We start from the raw sequence: 21343 nt of genomic DNA on the forward strand, positions 1-21343 counted from the left end.
GAGGCTGAGGCAGGAGGATTGCTTGAGCCCAGGAGTTTGAGGTTGCTGTGAGCTAGGCTGATGCCACGGCACTCTAGCCCGGGCAACAGAGCCAGACTCTGACTCAAAAAAAAAAAAAGAAAAGAAAAGAAAATCAGAGAACAGACAAGAGAAAGTAGGCATTTCTCTAGTTTCCCATATAACACGTAGTATATAGGTAGCAGGGGGAATACCATGTGTATTACATTTTAATGTTTATTCCGCACAAAACAGTATACAATTAATGAAATATTACATACCACCCCCAGTTTTAAAAGATGCTTACAAATTACTGGAAAGAAAACATAGTAGATGGCTGTAAAGTGAAAAGTTATTTCTAAATAAAATAACAATGCAAAACAAAAATATTTAAGTGAAGCCATGAGGCCACATGCTTAGCTAACCTAGAGACTGCAGAGAATCACTTCTCTAGGAGTTAGGAGACAAGCAGATATTGGGGCAGGGCAGGTTATCAGGCTACAGAAACCTCTGGAAGGAGACAGGACTGGATTGGGCCTTAATGGGTATCGGGTTTCTTTTTGGGGTGATGAAAATGTTCTGGAATTAATGGTGTTGGTTGCACGACCTTGTGGATTTACTTAAAAAAAACAAAAAAAAACACCAAATTGTATATTTTGAAAGGGTGAATTTTATGGTAGGCGAATTATACAGTCATGCGTTGTTCAATGATGGATACATTCTGAGAAATGCTTTGTTAGCATTTGTTGTTGTGCAAACATCATAGAATATTCTTACACAAACCTACTACACACCTACACTACGTGGTATAGCCACCATCATATACGGGGCCCGTCATTCACTCAACTGTCCTTATGTGGTGCATAACTGTATTGTACTTTAAAAAGAAATAAATAAATGTGGTCAGAAGTGACTAAATACAACAGTATGGGGAAAAAAACCAAAAGGACACTTGAGGAGAGTAATCAGAAAAAAGGTAGGTTGGATACAAATGTCAAAGAACTCTGAACATAAGGAAAATGTAAGTGGAAATTATTCATTAGATGTTTTACTAAGCCAAGACTTGATGGACAAAAGAATGAGGGTTCAAATGCTTTGAGAAAAATGCCTGCTTCCCTGCTAGAAAAATAGATAGGCAGGGGCCAGGTCCTGTTCACATGATAGGTACTCAAGTGTCTGTCAGGTGAGTTTATGAGTGAATGGCTATTGTAAGGTTTCTCTAGTTTTGTGTGAAAAGAGTAAGGAAGAACCAAGACTGGGTCGACTGTGAGGCTAACTGCAATGAACATCAGTTTAAGCCTATGCAACGTCACCCCTAAAAAAACAGGAACATTTATAGAGAAGCGAAAAGGTGAGAAGAGATTTTCTAACAGTCTTTGCTCTCCATCAAGGATATGAAATACACTTAATAGGTTTAAATGCAAAAATTTTCTATAGTTCAGTGCTAAATACAAAAAACTAAGCCTCTGAACAGATTCCACTTGTAGAAAAGAAAGAGAAAAGAGAAGGGAAGAAAAAAAATAAGAGAAATGCAAGGTAAGTACAAGAGAAAGAAGTGGTGAGGTAGCCACTGTCTCTTTAAGAAGCTCCTTGGAGATACATAACTGTAGAAAGCCTGGTGAATACAACATTGATTGGGAATGAGGTAACCACAAACACCGCTGTCTCAAATGAAAAGGGATTCAAGATCTGACCCAGAAAACAAGCATCGTAACCACCAGATAAAATTTTAATGATAAACACAAGATGCTCTACATATACAAGCAAGACTGAAGTATCTCAGGCTAAGCCATAAACGTAAGGTTCTCTTAGAAAGAGGAGCCATGAGGAGCCTCTCTGACCTACAGATCAAGTTTCATGCTATTGATCCACAAAACTCTGCCATCGCTTTGCTTTGTGCTGGCATAATCTGTAATGCTGAACAGACCTCAAGGGAGCAGAGAGGCAGGGGAAGACGGACTGGCATCTTCACTTGCAGTGGGCCTGCTTTCAGGTGTTCCATGTCCAGATATGAAATTGGCTTTGAGATTAAAGTCTCTCCTTTATTTCACATTTCTTTTTATAACTCTTTCAGTCCAATCTCAGCATTCTGTCCTCAAGTGTCTTCTCACACACTAGGTAGAGACCCCTTTAAGCTAGAATGATGCAAGTACCTTTTGGAGTTACTACCAATCGCAGAACTCGGGGGCAGAAAGGACCTTGCATATCAGGAGCACTTCCGCCCATGTTTTTGCAACGAGGTACAGTAGCCCAATGCGTACGGATAACTGGATGGACAGAATTCCAGATTTCTGGTCCACTAATCTTTATAAAATAATAGTTGTACAGCACTCCCAGGAAGGGCATTAACCTCTAAATCATAGCCAGTGAAACAGAAGCTGATGAAAAGCCTTACTCCTGGGCATATCTTGTTTAAAGCAAAAATACTTTTTCATAGGCACTGCATACCACAAAATATTAAAATAATCTGACTGCTGGGAATTGAATTCAAATGGTGCTTTTTAAAGAATGATGCTTAAGGAAAGATGTTTATTTAAAGAAAAAGACTCACCTACTATTAAGTCCAAGGTTTATTTTTGTTTTCCTACAAGCAGAAACCTCCCTGAGGTGGCTCACAAGCAGATCCAGACTTGGAAATTTAAGTGTTCTGGTCTCTACTTTATGGCATTAAGCATATAATTTGAGACTGTGCTTCAAAATACCTTCCTAATCCAAAAAGAAAACAGATCTTATTGCATGTTAAAGAAATACAGAAATGCACCTCTGCAGCAAAATATGAAGAATTCATGAAAGTGGTTTTTATAACAAAGGCCAAAGGAATTTACAGAAACTAAAATTAAATTTCTTGGCAAGGGAGACAAATAAAAAGCCTATTTCAGGACAGCTTAAGCAGCACATACCTACTATGTGGTAGGTGTGGTGGGGAGAAAAGATCATATGTGGCCACAGCCACACATAAAAGCTTCAGAACAAGAGAATAAGAACAGGACCTGTTTGTGCCAACACTTATTACTTTTGCTTGACTTTTTTATGTCTTCATAAAATACAAACTGTTTGCCTTAATGAAAATCTAACATAACATGCCACAGGAGTGATTTAAAAGCTGGGAAGACATATTGAGACAAATGGACTACAGATGCGCTCTGTACAACGTGCTTCTCGCCACTCGCTTCCGAGCTCTCGCATCCCAGCAAACAGAATCACAGATTTTCCGTCTTCAACGTGGGCTGTAACTGAGGAAGGTACACACTCTCAAGGAAAGATAAGGTCACTAGGACTCACAGGGAGGTACGTGAAAAACGAAAGACCTTAAGACGAAGAGCACTAAGTGAAAATGGTTTTGCTTACCCAGCAATGACAACGCCATCGTGAGAATGCACATCACATAACACCGCGTCGGGAACATGTTCCAGCTCGCTCACAGCACCTTTGCGATTCTGCGTAAGGAAAAGGGGATGAAGTTTATACTATTCTTGGGATAGCCAAAAACAAAGCATTTTGCTTTCATCACATTCCACAGTTATTTTCTATGGTATGTACAGTACTGCATTCAAAGCTATCTGGGCATTCGAAAAGACAAAGAAGGTAACTGAAGTGTTAAGCTATTAAGCATGTACAAGTTACCATATGTATGGAAAGCCGCAGAACTAGAGGGCATGGGATGTGAGACGCTGCCCCTGCCCCAGAGATTACAGAACATAAAGCAAATATGTGCTTACAAATAACTACAATCCACAGCAGGCTGATAAGTACCTGCTAGTAGTGGCAAGTATTAGAAGAAGTTTATAAAGTGTATTTAAAAAGTTCAGTTCAGCGGAGAGAAGGTATTTGATGATGCTTTACCTGTTAACTCTCAGAATAAAATGAAAAATTATATACAGATAGACAAAGATCAGGATGGGGAAAAGGAGAAGAAGAGATGACATTATTTCTAATTGAGAGAACAGCAGTTTCATGGAAACAGTATTTAAAAGGAAACCCTGAAACCTAAACACAGGTTGCTTCTAAGGAAGAGAACTGGGTGTTAGCTGGAGAGAAGCAAGAGGAAGATGTGTATTCCATTATAATATGTGATTTTTGAATGATTTTGCCATGATCATTTATTACTGATACAGAAAATATACATAAAACATTTTAAAAATAAAAATAAAAAGACTCTGAATGGATATAAACTATCTACACATGGAAGGTTGAGAAGAGTGGGATAGTTAAGCCAAAAAGCAAGCATGAATAAATGTATTCAAGAATACCAAATAATCCATAATTTTAATTTTGCTAGATGGGCACAAGGGTTAGAAATAGCTTAAGTGCTAAGCACAGCTCTTTGCACACAGTAAGTGTTCAGTAAGTGGTAGCTACTATTATTATTTCTGTTATTAGGAAAATGACATCAATTCCATTAAAATCAGCATTTATTAAGCACCTAGACTCCAGAAACTATACAAGATAATCTGCATAATGATCTTACTTAACCCAAGGGCCTCTGTCTAAGGCTGAGGGGCAAAACTGTACATATCCAAGTGGAGCTGTCCTGCTGGTGGAGAAGGGGAAGAAGGGAAGGATTTGAGACTCATTTGTGTGAGGGCCACAAAGTTACAAGAACAGAAGAGCTCTTTGGAGGGAAAAGGTATTCAAAGAAAAGAAAAGGGCCTAAGATGAAAACCTGTGTGATCAGGGCATTTCCTAATTTCTGTCCTGTGGCTTTCCTCCCCTTCACGGGCTCCAACCCCACATTGGTATTCAGTCACAGAGAGATCCTAGACAGCCAGAGTGAAAAAAAAAATTTATGCGAACACCAGGAAAAGAAACGCTACGGCCGCCACAATCAGTTTATCAAACTGTTTCCAGGTTGGCTCTGAACTGCAGGTCCAAGTAAGTTCATGCATTTACAGGCCACTCCCTTTGTGAGGGCACCTGAGAACTCTGGGGTTTCCCCAGACACTGACCTAGGAAGTACCAACCAAATCACCTGCTCAGTTCATCCTGAAGTCAACCATGAATAGCACAGACCCACCATATCTGTGTGCAAAGGCCTATGAGCTCCTAGGAGGAGTGTTAGATATACTGCTACAGTTTATAGTTGTCCTCACCATAACACTATGAGCGGTGCTACTCAGCCCCACAGAGATGGGAAAATGGAGGCAGACAAAGGTAAAGCAATTTGCCCTAATGCTATCTTTCATGTTTTGATAAGGGTGTCTTTCATTGTAGAATTACAGGAAGAATCTGGCCAGGTACATTGGTTCATACCTATAATCCTAGTACTTTGGGAGGCCAAGGCAGGAAGACTGCTTGAGGCTGGGAGTTCAAGACCAGCCTGGGCAACAGTGAGACCCCATCTTTACAAAAAATAAAAAAAATTAGCCAGGTGTGATGGCACACACCAATAGTCCCAGCTACTCAGGAGGCTGAGATAGGAGGATTCACTTGAGCCCAGAAGTCTGAGGTTGCAGTGAGCCAGTGAGCTATGATAATGCCACTGCACTCCAGCCCAGACAATAGAGGGAGACACTGTCTCCAAAAAAAAAAAAATTACATTTAATGAAAGATGCATCATTTATAATTCACTCATATAGTTCTCATTAACACTGTCAGAAAATGGGCCTGTGACACTCCAAACAGAAGTCTCCTCCACACTCTGCCTGCAGTTCTACTCCCATTCACTCAATCGAAAACCATTTCTTGAACACTTAGCAAACATGGCTCTGTGCTTGAGAGAAACAATAAATAGACATTCACTTAAATTGCATATAACTTTTACGGTGTTCTTAAGTGCCAAATGCTATGAGGTGGGTCTTCAACCACATTCACTTCTGCCACCTCCAGCCCAAGTAAGGATGTACCTGACTGCCTCCCTTGCTTTCTCTATCACCAAAGAGGAAGCAAAAAAAAATATGGCTGCTTCTCTCTCTCAGGGTCTGATAACTCTAAATGTGAGCTAGGGGACACTGAGTATCTCCAGTTCTCATGCTTATAAATCTCAAAAGCATCCCTCGTCTCTGGACAGAAAGGCCTCAGTTAACACCCAACTCGCAAGCTTTCCTTAAATTGCAGCCCCTCCAACCAGGGTTAGACCCACTGCTTCCTGGCCCCCAGGTTGTCTGGGCAGCTTTCTTTGTCACACCTTTCTGCCTGCGTCTCACCTGTGTCCATCACACAGACCTAACCAGACATACAGGTGAGAATGCCAGGGGCTCTCTCCAGAGGAGTTTATTACCTTGGGTAGATGCAAACGGAGACCACAGGTCCAGCATGAATTAATTAATGGCGGTGTCTTAACAGCCTAAGAAACAACAGCTACACTAATTCTCAAGATGGTGGTTCTCAACCAAGGGTAATTTTGCTCCCCAGGGAACATCTATTAATGTCTGGAGATATTTTTGGTTGTCACAACTGGGGGAAGGAGGAGAACGCTACTGGTATCTAGTGGGTACAGGCCAGAGATGCTGCTCAACATCCTGCACAAGACAGCCCTGACCACAAAGAATGATCTGGCCCCAAATCTCACTAGTACTGGGTTGAGAATCCCTGAATTAGAGAAATGCTGCTCTTATTAACTTTGCTAGAAACTGTGTGAGGTTGCCCAAATCAAGCATATCGGTCACTAATCAGGTTATGAGGTGACTAGGGACAGACATGCACATAGGCAATATGTCACTGTCAGTAATGAGCAAAAGCTTGTTAATCTCCAAGTCTATTAGCATCGACCTTTACAGGAGAGAAAAGAGCATGGTTCCATCCCTTCTCTATGACTGAATATCCAGCCTTGAGAGTGGGGAAGAAACACTGCCACCATGCTGCTGTCTTGTCATGCCTCAAACAGCTTTATGTAACACGGCTCTTGACAGCTATCTCCTATAGAAACACTTCACTGTGCAAATTCTTAGCTGTGATCTAATATTTCTGTAGAGACTTTGAAGTGATAAATGTTATGGAAGCAAGCCAATAGGTTATGTGAGGGAAGAGAAGACAGTGCTTAGAGACATTTAATAATCTCCTTCTTACATTTACTGGAAATGACATTTTCAGCTCCTCCTTTGTATGCAGGTGGTGCTTTTGCTTTCTTGGTCCCTCCAGGGTGCTGGTAAAAGCGAAAGGGGCTGCACTGAGCCTCCTCCAACGACCCTAACAATCAGAGGGGAAGTGGCTGGCAACCCAATCTCATGCCTTCCTCTCCTGGAGAGCAAAAAAGTTGCTCCCAAATCTTGTGGCTGAAAATGGGCGTAGATATTCTAATGGAGAACAAAATGGGCAACACGTCACCAATAGCTGAAGGGGTGGCTCAACACACCCCACTCCCTTTGCTTTTGGCAGTTAACCTCAGCTGTGAGTGAAGGCTTGGATTCCCATGTCCTTGCAGACTGTTCTTCCACAGGTAATGATGTTGGACACTGCCTACCTTCCAGTTGGTTCTTAACATGTGTTCCTTGGCGCGGCACTCCTGAAAGATGAGCTTCCAACAAGAATAGTCGGAGATGCTGCTCTCTGGAAGGTGCCCTTCCTGCTGGCACAGCCTGTACCACAGCACTTCATCTTCCGCGATCACCTTCCATGTCTTGCTCACCTAAAACCGCAGAAGTGACACAAATGTCAGATCTTGCAATTAGAAAAGCCCCTTGCCATCCAAAAATCAATCAACACCTATATTACTGCCCTGGGTTTATGGCAGTATAAAATGTCTCATTAACAAAACACTCCGAGGTGAAAAAAAATACAAGCAAATGTTTCCAGTTTTATCTTTCAAGATTTCAAAATTGTTGTACCACCATATAATATCACATTTTAGACTACTTGGTTAAATTGAAACCTAATGAATAAGAAAATACACAAATACATAAAATGCAAAAAAAAATATAAACTTTAACACGGTAATTGGCTATATAATCATACATTGCTTTTCAGAACAGAATCTCTTTACTTTTACCAATAGTACTTGTATTTCTATTTATAGAATTGGAGATTGATGGCCTAAGAAAGGCTTTCATAAAACAAAAACCCATAACTTAAACTTCTGGTCATATAAGAAATTCAAATTCGTATTACATGTGAGAACTTAGATTTTAAATGTATAGATTTTCTTAAAATTAAAAGAAAACTCAAGCTGTTAACCGGGACTGTAAGATCCTATACAGAGAAATCAATGTTATGTCTGGCCTGAGTTTCAAATCCCAATAGTATTCAAAGGAAATGGCCGTTTTAGCTATTAGTGTTTTGTTTTCCAACCCTAATTTGGGGGGAAAACGGGTTTACTTCATCACAGGATAACGTACAAAGTTGGCCAGAGTGCAAAAGATGGACTCTGCCGTCAAGATGAGAAACTGGCCCGGCAGATCAGCGTGACCTGGGTCTGCAGCGCATTCTGGGAACGCAGGATCCAAGTGCCCAGTGCTTGCTGCCCACAGTGGGAGTGGTGACCAGTAGTTTGCAGTACCCGGTGCTCTTTAACATTCCCTTAGGGCCACTCTAAGGACAGAGAGACAAGAAAGGAGAATGGGAGAGAAAGCGAGAGCGAGCACACAGTGTGTGCAGGGCAGACTCTCACACACAAGGCCTTGGGTGATGGAACACTGATAGGGAGTTCACTCTTAGAACAGCAGGGTAAAGACCTACAAAACCCTGCTCCACAAAAGCAACAAGAAGGCTGCCAAAAATGACCACAACCAACTTTTTCGGAACTCTGGAAATTAATGAAAGGCTTGAAACATTCTGAGGAACATTCACGAAAAATGGCTGAATCTCAGCAAGAACAGTGACCTTTGACTTGTTTTAATTTGCCCTAATCCTATCTCCTCCTCCAGCTCCATGGTAGCCTTAAAAACCAATAGCTTCACAAGTTCGGCAGCTGTGAAAACTGGCAGTCTAGCAGTCACTGGAAAGGCCAGACAGGTTTAGAGCTCCCCAAAATTCCAATCCCCAGAGAACTGTCACCATTTGACCTGTCTGGCAGCTTGCTGGAAAGCTCTATGCTCAAAGCTTGTCTTTATCTGACCTGACTGCTTTCTCTACCCTATCTCCAGGGCATTTGTCCAAAACAATAGGGGCAACTGTTTTCACACTGCAGCTGCCTGAGGTGGCACTACCAGTTGGGGCTAGCAAGAGGCTGACCAAAAAGCTTAAAAGAAGAAACTGAGAAATGGGACGTCCACAGGGGGCTTTGAAAGCCTCCAATATATTCCTGGGAGTCTAGAATGCCACATGTGTGTACAGGGCTGTACATGTACACAAGAAAGACCTGAGAAGGCCCTGATCTCTCAACTCTGGCTAACCTTGAGGATCTGCATAAGCAGGAAGTGAAGGCTAAGGCAGAGCTGCAAACTGCTAGACCAGTGAAAGGAGTGCTCCAACATACAGAAAGCACCTCAGCAAAAGTTGAGAGACATAATGGTTCAATGGATGTAAGGAAATCCCTGTCTAATCACTAGCTCTAAGCTAACCAAGCAGCAACTTCAGCAGCTGCACATGACAAAAAATACAAACTAGAGAATTAGTCCAGAAAAGTCACTAAACAAACCACAGCAACAAGAAAAAAACCCAAAAAAACAGCAATAACAAATTCTGCAGAGGGAGGAGAAACTGATTTCCAGAATTGTCATTATTTAAATTGTCCAGTTTTTAACAAAAAAATTGTAAGACATGAAAAGAAACAGGAAGTAGGACACATACACAGGGGAAAAAAGCAGTCAGCAGAAACCATCCCTGAGAAAATCCAGAAATTGGGCTTACTAAACAGACTTTAAACAAGCTATTTTAAATATGTTCAAAATATGAAAGGAAAGCATGTCTAAAGAAATAAAGGAAAGTATAAGAACAATGTCTTCCCACATAGAGAATACTCATAAAGACATAGGAATTATAAAAAACAATCAAATGGAAGTTCTGACATTGAGAAGTACAGTAACTGAAACAAAAAATTCACTACAGGGGCTCAACAACAAATTTGAGCAGGCAAGGCTGAGTCAGGAGGATTGCTTGAGGACAGGAGTTCAAGACCAACCTGGGCACCATAGTAAGACCCTGTCTCTAAAAAAATAAAAAGTTTTTTAAAAATTGAGCTAGCAGAAAAACCATCAAATTTAAAGACAGGTCAATTGAGATTATTTAATCCAAGGAAGAAAAATAAAAAAGAAAGAAACCTCAAAACAACAAAACAAAAACGACACAAAAATGAGGAACACAAACAGAGCCTCAGAGGCCTGTGGGACACCACAGGCCTCTTGGTACACCATCCAAGTGTACCAACATATGCAAAACAAAGCTATATGGTAGCAGGGTTTTTGGTGTACTATTAGAATTAAGTGCGTATTAATCCAAACCAGGTTATTTTAAGTTAAGAGGTTCATTGCAATCCCTGGGAAACCATTAAGAAAAAAGAAACAAACAAAAAAATACAGTAAAAGAAACCAGGAAATTAAAATGGCATACCAAAAAATATCTATTTAACACAAAAGAAGGCAGGAATGAAGGAATAGAGGAACAACAAAAAGACATAAGACAAACAGAAAGAGGCTAAAGCTTACAAAGTAAAAATTTCTTGGTCAAAAACCAAGAACTCAGCTTAACTCAGTCTGAAAATTTCTGACTTTCCATCTCAAGCAAATCATATCAAAAATAATCATTACAACACCTTATTCAACCAAAAGCATACCAAAGCAATACCGACCAACGTAACACTCTGATGGTACGTTAAAGTTCTAGCCTCCTTAATCACACTTCTGCGGTATATGTGTGCGTGCAAGCTCCACGTGTGATACACAGTCCCATCACCTAAGTTGCTTTCTCTGTAGGCATGGACACTTTGCACAGAATCCACAGCATCGGAAGTTAGACTTAAGTGGGCATAAGTGGCAAGGTTTCTGTCATTTTTCTGAACCAAAGTGTCACATAGGGGCAGTGTTGGTGGTACAGTGGTGAACGTAGCTGCCTTCCAAAGTGTCACACTGCAATGCCACAGATGTCACACTGGCTCAAGTCTTCGAAGATTTAGAAATCGAAGAATTAAGAGGGATCTTGTAGATCAGTTAGGTGCATCTCCTCATTGCAAGACGGCTCCTCACAGCATCCCTGGCCAGTGCAGGGCCAGGCAATCCTGGAACGCCTCTAGTGCAGAGCTGACCTCCCAAGTAAGTCTGATCTATTAGACTGACTATTAGAAAGCACTTCCTTCCATTGTGTAGAAAACTAATTCTACCTATGGCCCTGATTTTGCCCTTCGGTAGAAGAGATCTATTCCCTCTTCCATCTGAGAGTCCCTCAAACAGCTGAAGACAGCCATCACATTCCCCCTCAGTCGTTTCTTCATTGGTCTAAATACCACCCATTTCCTTCTACTATTTGTCACATAGTTTCCATGCCCACACTCTCTGAATGTGCCCTAATATTTGTGCACCTGCAGTGTCTCTCTTCAAATATGGCACTCAGTACTGAATAACACCCCAAATATGGGCTGTCCAGTGCCATGAACAGAAGGATCTTATCAGACGTTAGGTTGCTACTTCACTTGTAGAATTTCATCACGACTACTCTACTAACGGGCCACTAAAGCTCCTGGAGTCTGTTTAATAAATTAAATATTTAAGGCAGACAGAAAGGTATAAAGAATACTACAAACATCCATGGAGTCACTACCCTGCATAAGAAGTAAAATATTGCTAATAAGCCTAAAACTCCTGTGTATCTCTCACTGTTCACATTCTCTTCCCCCCAGTTTGGTGTTCATCATTCTTCAGGGGTCCTCTGAAACACAAACTGCAGTTTTTAAACAAGTGCCTATTTCTTACCTCCATGGTATTATTTTTTGCACCTAAGTTCGTATCGTTCTAAACTTTCTATCCATTTTAAATCCCACCTGATTGCCCGCCCCACACCCCAGCATTTTAGCGTCCTCGGATCATATCTGAATCCCAATTCTGTCATCCATTGCATTAGCTACTTCTCCCATCCATTAGTCATCTGCAAAATATAGTCTGTGGGTCTTCACATCTTAATTTAAAGAAAAAAAAAAAAAAGTTAACCAGGATGGTGCTGAGGACAGAGCTGTGGCAAACCACTGGAGCCCACGCCCCAGGCTGACACGGATCCATTAAGCAGCCCACCCTGGGCATGGCCACAGCATCAGTTACAAATCCACTTAACCACACTGTCATCCCACACTTCTCCATCTCAGCCTTAAGGGCTCAGGAAAACAAACCCTCATCTGATCACAAGTGGTCAGGCAATAAAGAATGGGATAATGACTCAGTAACACTGGAGCTCCGGTTTGACTAGACAGAACACCAAGGTTTTATTTTTGGCAAGTTTGGTCCACAGCTGAGCCTACCCATGACACCCGGGTGGTGTCTGTCCATCTGTCTGTGCCAGAGTGAGTCTGAGCACCAGCCAATCATGAAGCACCAACAGGGATAGACCAACGTCAGCTGTGATGTGGCCAGGCCACAATTCAAATAGTTCCAGAACAGAGGACATCCCTTAACAGAGCCCTGGAATTCAGGATTAAATAAGGTATAAGACAAGGGGTAACAGACAGAGACCCTCACAGGTCTTCAAAAGCAAAAAGTGCTAACTAAACACTGGGCAGCTTTACCGTGATCCTTGGGATACATAAGCCTTCTTTGTAAAGACTGTAAGACACAAAATTTTGTAAAAACCATGAAACATAACTACTGAAACAAAAGAGTAAGAGTAGCTAAGAGATCGTATAAATGTAGTGATTATTTCATTACATGGACCAGCATTTCCCAAAGCATGTTAGGTAGAACAATAGCTCCTTGAGGTGTTGATAAGCATCTTAAGAAAGGACTCCGAAGTCAATGAGTTTAGGGAACACTGGTTTAAACAAAACTAAGCAGGATTCTTTGCTGCAGGACTGTTCAGAGCTTTGGATAGACTGACATGTGCTGCATATCTCTAAGAAGGGGATATAGGTTGAGTATCCCTTATCCCAAATGCTTGGGACCAGGAAGCTTTCAAATTTCCAATTTTTTTTTTCTTTTTGAGTTTTGGAATATTTGCATTATACAATCAAGCATCCCAAATCCAAAAATCTGAAATCTGAAATGCTCCAATGAGCATTTCCTTTGAGCATCATGTCAGCGCTCAAAAAGTTTCAGATGAGAGCATTTCAGATTTTGACTTTTGATTTGGGAGGTTCAATCTGTATAAGAAGCTGCATTTCTTAAACTGATTTGGTTCCTGACCTTTTTTTTGCAAGGAATTATCTCAAGAGCTCAGTGCTCTGCAGAAATCACTTTAGACAACACTGATATGGGTCAATCAGTTAAGACATGTACTGGGCACTAACTACGTACTGGGCAACAAGGCCAGCAATTCTCATCCACTTTCCACCACAAGCTGCCAAACCAATACCTTCTGCATGTGACAGACACGCCATGGATGCACTCAAACTAGGGGACTGCCTCCTGACAGCTGAGGAAGCTGCAGGGAAAAGTTTTGGTCCCTGTCCTTATACCCAAGTTGGAACACGAGACTGACCCCAAATTGGAGGGGGGGGGTAATCTTTTTAATTCCGTAGCCCAAAAATGAGCTACAAGGCTGGCCTTTTGTTAGATGGAGCCTCTGAATCATCAGCACTTCAGGAGAATCCAAATCCAGCACTCAATGACTGTAAACTAGAAAACCCCAATTAAACATCCTGGATGAGTTTTCATGAAAACTAAGCTGTACAAATTTCAGCCACTTTAAAATGGAAAAACTTTTCAATGGGACTTTCAGGAAGTCTCAAATATATTAGACCTTAGGCCGGGCACGGTGGCTCACGCCTGTAATCCTAGCTCTCTGGGAGGCTGAGGCGGGCGGATTGCTTGAGCTCAGGAGTTCAAGACCAGCCTGAGCAAGAGCGAGATCCCGTCTCTACTAAAAAAAAAAAAATAGAAAGAAATTATCTGAACAGCTAAAAATATATAGAAAAAATTAGCCGGGCATGGTGGCGCATGCCTGTACTCCCAGCTACTCTACTCGGGAGGCTGAGGCAGTAGGATCACTTGAGCCCAGGAGTTTGAGGTTGCTGTGAGCTAGGACGCCACGGCACTCTAGCCCAGGCAAAAGAGTGAGACTCTGTCTCCAAAAAAAAAAAAACAAACAAACAAACAAACAAAAAAACAGAAATGTGCCAATAATTTCTGCAGCATACTATAAAGGGAAAGTGCTTTTTTCCTTCTCTTAAGGGAGAACAAAAATTACAGGCTTTAAGAATTTGATTCTGAAGAAAAAAAAATCAACAAGAAAAAGACCTAGTTAAACTTTCACAAGCAAACTTCAAAGGGCCCACCAAAAGGAAATCTTTGTAATTGTTTTGATTTCTTAACTTATATTAATATTAAATCCAGCAAGTTTACAAGGCTGAATTTTCCAAAGCGCAAATGGTCTTTAATACCCCAGAATTGGAATGGCCCTGCTCAGTGAAGGCCCCACTGAGTGAGCCTCAGCTGCAAGAAATCTGTACTCAAAGTGTCTCTAGCATTTGCTTTAAACCACCACTGTGAACTGCAGCATTTAAAAAAAAAAAAAAAAAAAAAAGCTCTTGGCTCAAAAATTACCTTTATTAGCTCTGCCTGGATCAGGGTTACCAGTGAGGCTTAAGGGGGAGGGTGTCATTGTTCCTTCCACTCACACGCTCACAGGCCACATCTACTTGGAAAGGACACGTCACATACAGACGGCTCTCTATTTACTCATCATCTCAATTCCTCATTTGCTCTGGAACCCACTAGCTTTTGCCCCCATCATGCCACTGATTCTGGACAAGGTCACCAATAACCTGCAAGCTGCCAAATCCCATGGTCATTTCTCACTCCTCCTCTCACCTGACAAACAGTAGCGCCCTTTGATCACTTTCTCCTCCTGGAGAACGTTTATCCCGTGGTTCCAGGGTATTGTGCACCTGAGTTTTCTTCCTCCTTCACAGGGAACTCCTTCTGGGTCTCCTGCTGGCCTCTGATCCCATACTGTGCCAGGGCTCCAACCCTGAACCCCTCCTCTGTCTATACTCATTTCCTTGATGTTCTCATTTGGTTTCCTGGCTTTAAATACCATCGATGTTCTGACAGTTCCCAAATTTATATCTTCAGCCCAGAGCTCAACCAAGAACTCATCCTCAGCTTCCCATCCAACCACTGATCTTCCCCCAAAATGTGCTCCTCAAACAGTCTGCTCCTTGTGAGTAAATAGCGATCTTGTCCTTCTAGCTGCTTGGTCCAAACACCATATTGTCCTTGTTGACTCATTTTTTTCTCTCCCCAGGTCAAACCCATGCACGTCCTAACTCTGCCAGCTTCTGCTGGTGCCATCCTGGGCCAAGCCACCATGTCCTCTTCTCTGGATTATTTTGGTAGCCTCCTAACTGGTCTCCCTGCCACTGTCCTTGTCCTCCTACAGCCGATTTTCCACACAGCAGCTCAAATAGTCTCTTTAAAAAGGTAGGTCAGACCTTGTCAGTCCTCTGCTAAACATACTCCAAAGGCTTTCTGCCTCACTCAGAAAAAACTTCCAGCACTTGCTCTCCTGCCCCCATGCCCTATCGACAGTCCCCCTCCCTGTAGGGTCCTGTCCCATCCCTTCCACCAGAAACAAACAAAGAAAAAAAACTCCCAGTGCTTTTAATGGACTAAATGTCTTTCACATTCTGACCATCTCTCCTCTTAGTCCCTTCTGCACACCACAACCCATATTAGTTTCCTCTGGCTGCTCTAACAAACTACCACAAACTTAGTGGCTTAAAACAACACCGATTTATTCTCTTATAGTTCCGAAGGTCAGAAATATAAAATCAAGGTGTTGGCAGGGCTACATTCCTTCTGGAGGCTTCACAGGGAAATCTGTTTCCTTACCTTTTCTAGCTTCTAGAAACCACCTGCATTCCTTGGCTTGTGGCCCCTTCTTCCATCTTCAAAGCATAGCATCTTTTCTCCTCTCTGACCTCCTGCCTCCCTCTTATAAAGAGCAGGAGGCCAGTAATTATACTGGGTCCACCTGGATAATCCAAGATAATCACCCTCACCCCATCTTTAGATCCTTAACTTAATCACACCTGCAAAGGCCCTTTCCCAGGGATTAAGATGGGAAGGTATCTGGGAAGGCCATTATTTTGCATACCACAACCCACCCACTTTAACCTTCCTGTTGCTCCTCAAACACAGCTGCTGCACCTGTCTCAAGGCCTTTGCACTTGCTATTCCCCTCTGCCAGAGACCTGCACAGTTTCTTTTCTTTGCCCCTCCTTCAGGTCTTTGCTCAAAAGTCACCTTCTCTGTGACGTCTTCCCTGGCCACGAAAAAGTACAACCCGACCACACCTCTGCTGTCGTAGTTTTCTCCATATCTCCACTTATCACCACCTGATACACTTTCTATTTAATTACGCGTTTAGTGCATACAATGTAAGCTTTCTGAAAAGCAGGGTTTTAAATGTTTTGTTCACAGCTGTATTCACTATCTAGAACAGTGCCTGGCACATAGTGAGCCCTCTGTGAATAACTGAATGAGATGAAAGAAAAGTCTTTTTTAAAAAAATTGGATTCCTTTTATTCCCAAAGGTCATATAAACAGCTCAGCTCCTGGCATGTGCTGGCCTCAGCAGGCTTTCTTATTCAAATGCAATACCGTGCCTTCTGCTTTTTTCTTTCTTTTAAACTTTTTAATTATGGAAAGTTTCAGACACACGGAAGTAAAATAAGCAGTATAAACAACTCCCAAGTACCTATCAGTTCAACGATTTATCACTATTTTGCCATTCGTGTTTCATCTAGCTCTCAATCTGTTTTCTAGAGTTGCTTTACCTCTCCCTAAACCCCTGCTTAAAGGAGGCAGCCACTGCAATCATGTGAATTAAAAGGAACTCCTGAAGGTACTTGGGTCTTAGGCACACAAGGAACCTTCATATATCTCCCCGACAACGAAGCCTGGTGGCAAGGGTGAAAGACAAGAACTAAGGGAACCCTGCCAGCAACCTCGGATCTGCAGAATCATCTCTGCCATGGAAACCAATTCAGTCTCACTTGGCTATATGGATTCCTCACTTTCAAAGACTTCATTAAGATTATAGATCTTTAGCTATAAGCACTCAGATCTCAGTTTCTCCTACATGGGCCTCTGGTAAGATCATAAGATCATATTTTCCTTGAAATGTGAAATATTATAATCTAATATACTGGGTTTTAGTTACAGAATTACTTATTTTTGTATCACCTACTTCTTGCTCACTAGTTTTATCACAAATCTTACATTTTCAACCTCTGCATCTTCCCTCTTTTTATTTTTTAAATTAAAAAAAAAATTTTTTTTAGAGACAAGGTCTTACTCTGTCATCCAAAGCTGGAGTGCAGTGGTATGATCACAGCTCACCGCAGGCTCAAACTCCTGGACCAAGCGATCCTCCTGCCTCAGCCTCCCAAGTAGCTGGGACTTCAGGCATGCACCACTAACACCTGGCTAATTTATTTTTTTCAATTTTTTACAGAGACAAGGTTTCACTATGTTGCCTAGGCTGTTCTCGAACTCCTGGCCTCAAGCAATCCTCCCACAGTGCTGGGATTACAGGCATGAGCCACTGCACTTGACCCCCTCTTGTTCTTTACTGCTTTCTTTGTGCACATTTTTTCATTTTTCTGCCTTTTACTTGAAAAAACTGATATTGTTGATGTCCATGCAGCTAAATTTCTAAAATTACACATTGGGAAATACATAAAACTAAAATATATGTTAAAAATGAAAGGGCCGGGCATAGTAGCTCACACCATGTTCTATAGTTTTGCAGATATTACCAATGGAGGAAACTGGGGGAAGGGTACATGGGACCTCTCTGTACTATTTTTTGCAACTTCCTGTGGATTTATAATTATTTTAAAAGTTTAAAAAATGAATGTTGGTAAATACCTAAAAAAAAACCACCACTTCTCAGAATTATTCATGTCATGATATAATAATGGCAGACTTACTTTTCTCATAAAAACCAAATGATTTTATAATTTTGGAAATCAACAACTTTGTCATTGTTAGTCACTTAAAAATATTATCCTTTAAAGTGCCAGGAATCCTGTGGGCACAAAAGAAGATGAACATAAAATTATAAGTGGCAAAATGATAAAGCTGTTCAATGAATAGTCCAAGAAATAGCTTTGCTTACTAATAGCCACACTGTTTTCAAGATATTTCACTAAGAAATGCTCTCTCAGAGACACTAAGTCCCACGAGAGACAACTATTGACAGCAAGGAGCTAGAGACGTCAGCCTCACAGTCCAAAAGGATCGCAAATGAATGTAGCGAGGCTTTAGATTTGAAAACATAAAGCCTCATAAAGCAGAAAAAGAGGAGGGGATATGGAAAGGAGGCAGAGTCAGAGCAAAATCAGTTCTCCAGCATAGTTTGTGGCATAATTAAATCTCAAAAGGCCTCCCCCCAGCCAGGGTTCCTTACTGTTAGTCAGTTACCAATTTGGCATAGAGATCTAAGCAAACAGGTTTTCTCCAAGGACATACATATAGTTCCTGGTGCCAATTTCACATAACTGGCCCAATTTCACTAAAATCCCAAAGTGCCTGGATTAAAAGAGAGAGAAAGAGAGACAGAGAGACAAAAAAACCAAGCCCCCTCTAAAACGAAACCATAAAGCAGCAGGGCATTCCATTCAACTGAAAGACTTCTTCCCTGTTTCAAAAATAAAAACGCCACAAGAAACAAATGAAAATACTACTGATTTTTTATGACTCTGTGGTTTTTATTTTAACGATTGAAGAAACAAAGCCAATTCTACAAACTACTGGCCATCCACTGTCATCTTCGTGTAAGAGCTCTATAAAAATCCCGGCTTCCTAGATCACTGCCGACTTAGTCACTGTACCTTTAAGGGGTTCTGTTTAAGAATATTTTTTTATTCTTTATACATGTGCTCTAAAAACTAGGTTAATAAAACAAAATAAAAAAACCCAAATCCGAATGGCCAAAGAGGGAAGAATTCTGGTGGACAATTGGACTACTGTGTTGCAAATTAAACTGTTCACACCTGCAGAATAATCTCACCAGCATAACCAATCTACCCTGCAATGCAGTCCCTTTGTACCTAAAGGGGATCTATTCTTCCACTAGATCCTATCTTTCACTGATAAACTCTTTGGATGAGAAAACCAGCAGCAGATGTGAAAGCCACATGGCTCTCTACAAAGCAGGAGAGCAAAAAGCAATGTTAAAAGAAATGATTCCTTAAACAGCAGCTCACTATCAAGAATGAAGATTTTATCATCTAATGCTGACTTTCTGTAAAGCAGCTAGCTAACAGACCCTGTTCCAAGACTTCAGCTAACAGCATCAGGCTGAAATCCAGGAGCTGGACTCATTTAGCTACACTCTTGTTTTCAACTCTTGGGAGCAGGGCCAATGTGTAAAGTTAGAATATAACAAATCAAATTTCCAAGGGGAAAGAAAACAATATAGGTACTCTCGCTTAATGCAATTGATAGGCTTTGAGCACAGTTTACACTTCAGCACACTTTTTTTTTTTTTAGTGAATTTTAGCCTTTAAATAATTTCCATCATTTCCTAAAGATATACACTCTGCATCAAAAAATATTTGCTCCCACTTAATACTGTGGCAATCAGGAATATCAAAAATCTTTTCAAATTCATATTTAAGTAGAAAAATAACTTCAAGCAAAATGCTTCATAAAGAAATAATGTAACACCACAAACTCACTAAACTGTCCTGTATCATGTGATTTCACTGAACTGCTACGGAGGTAGCAAGCTCTAGAGTCTAAATTTGGCTACAGTTTTCACCACTCTCAAACTGCCTTAATATTTTGAACTTCACATTGGTGCTGATGCTTTGAATTATAGTGTATAGTTTTCCTACACGCTCAACTTTACAGAGCCCTTTCTCTTGAAGGTGTAAACACCTGTGTAAAATGCATTATGAAATCCAGGGATGGAAATGGTAACCACTAAACAAACTAATTTTTTGGCAGTTATGGAAATGTATACTACAGTGTCTTCTAGGAAACACAGTTCATCAAAAACCAAATAGCAATCAAACACACATTTACTTATTAAAAACCAAGGGAAATCTATAAATGTAATACAGTACGTTAACAGAGTGATCATTTCAATAGATGCAGAAAAAGCATTTGACAAAATTCAAGATACTATCATGGTAAAATCTCTTTTAACAAATTAGGTATAGAAGGAACGTACCTCAACACAATAAAGGCCATATGTGGCAAACATACCGCTAATATCACACTCAATGGTGAAAAGTTGAAAACTTTTCTTCTATTATAAGATAAGTAACAAGACAAGAATATCCACTCTCACCACTTTTATTCAACATAGGACAACAAGTCCAAGCCAGAGCAATTAGGCAAGAGAAAGAAATAAAAAGCATCCAAATTGGAAAGGAAGAAGTTGTCCCTATTTGCAGACAACATGATCTCATATATAGAAAACCCTAAAAGACTCCATCAAAACACTGTTAAGGTAAATTCTTAACATAAAATCAGTAAAGTTGAGGGATACAAAATCAACATACAAAAATCAGCAGTGTTTCTATATACTAACAACAAACTATCTGAAAAAGAAATCAAGAAAACAATTCCACTCACAATACCTACAAAAAAAATAAAATACTTAGGAATAAATTCAACCAAAGTAGTGAAAGACCAGTACACTGAAAACTATAAAAAAAAGATCAAATAAATTGAAGATGCAAATAAATGGAAAGATATCCCATGTTCGTGGGTTGGAAAAATCAATACTGTTAAAATGTCCATACTACCCAAAGTGATCTACAGATTCAATGTAATCTCTATCAAAATTCTAAAGACATTTTTCACATAAATAGAAAAAAACAATTATAAAATTTTTATGGAACCAAAAAAGACCCTGAATAGCCAAAGTTATCTCGAGCAAAGAGAACAATGCAAACCATGTATTTGATAAGGGGTTAACATCCAAAATATAAGGAACTCAAACAACTCAATATCAAGAAAATAACCTAATTAAAAAATGAGCAAAGAACCTGAATAGACATTTCTCAAAGGAAAACATACAAATGGCCAACAGATGTATGTAAAATGATGTTCAACATCACTAATCACTAGAGAAAGGCAAATTAAAACCACAATGAGCTATCACGTCATACCTGTTAGAATGGCAATTATCAAAAAGATGAAAGGTAAGTGTTGGAAAAGATGTGGAGAAAAGGAAACCCCTGCACACTGTTGGTAGGAATGTAAATTAACACAGCCATTATGGAAACAGAGGTTCCTCAGAAAATCAAAATTAGAACTACCATATGATCCATCAACCCCATTACTGAATATATACCCGAAGGAAATGAAATCAG

At 40.6% G+C, this 21343-nt stretch overlaps 1 protein-coding gene across 1 annotated transcript in view; it reads right to left on the reverse strand.

The window, feature by feature from the left end:
• The window catches only part of FBXW8 (F-box and WD repeat domain containing 8), a 111678-nt gene that overhangs the window by 73388 nt on the left and 16947 nt on the right, over nt 1-21343 (reverse strand). Inside the window, exons 3-4 of the mRNA XM_012662900.1 lie at nt 7397-7561; nt 3346-3434 (exon numbers count right to left, since the gene is read on the reverse strand). Of these exons, the coding sequence (XP_012518354.1) occupies nt 3346-3434; nt 7397-7561 (254 nt within the window). The remainder of the gene's footprint in view (nt 1-3345; nt 3435-7396; nt 7562-21343) is intronic.

This window comes from Propithecus coquereli, unplaced genomic scaffold, assembly GCF_000956105.1.
Source record: "Propithecus coquereli isolate 6110/MARCELLA unplaced genomic scaffold, Pcoq_1.0 Scaffold789, whole genome shotgun sequence".
NCBI lineage: Eukaryota > Metazoa > Chordata > Mammalia > Primates > Indriidae > Propithecus > Propithecus coquereli.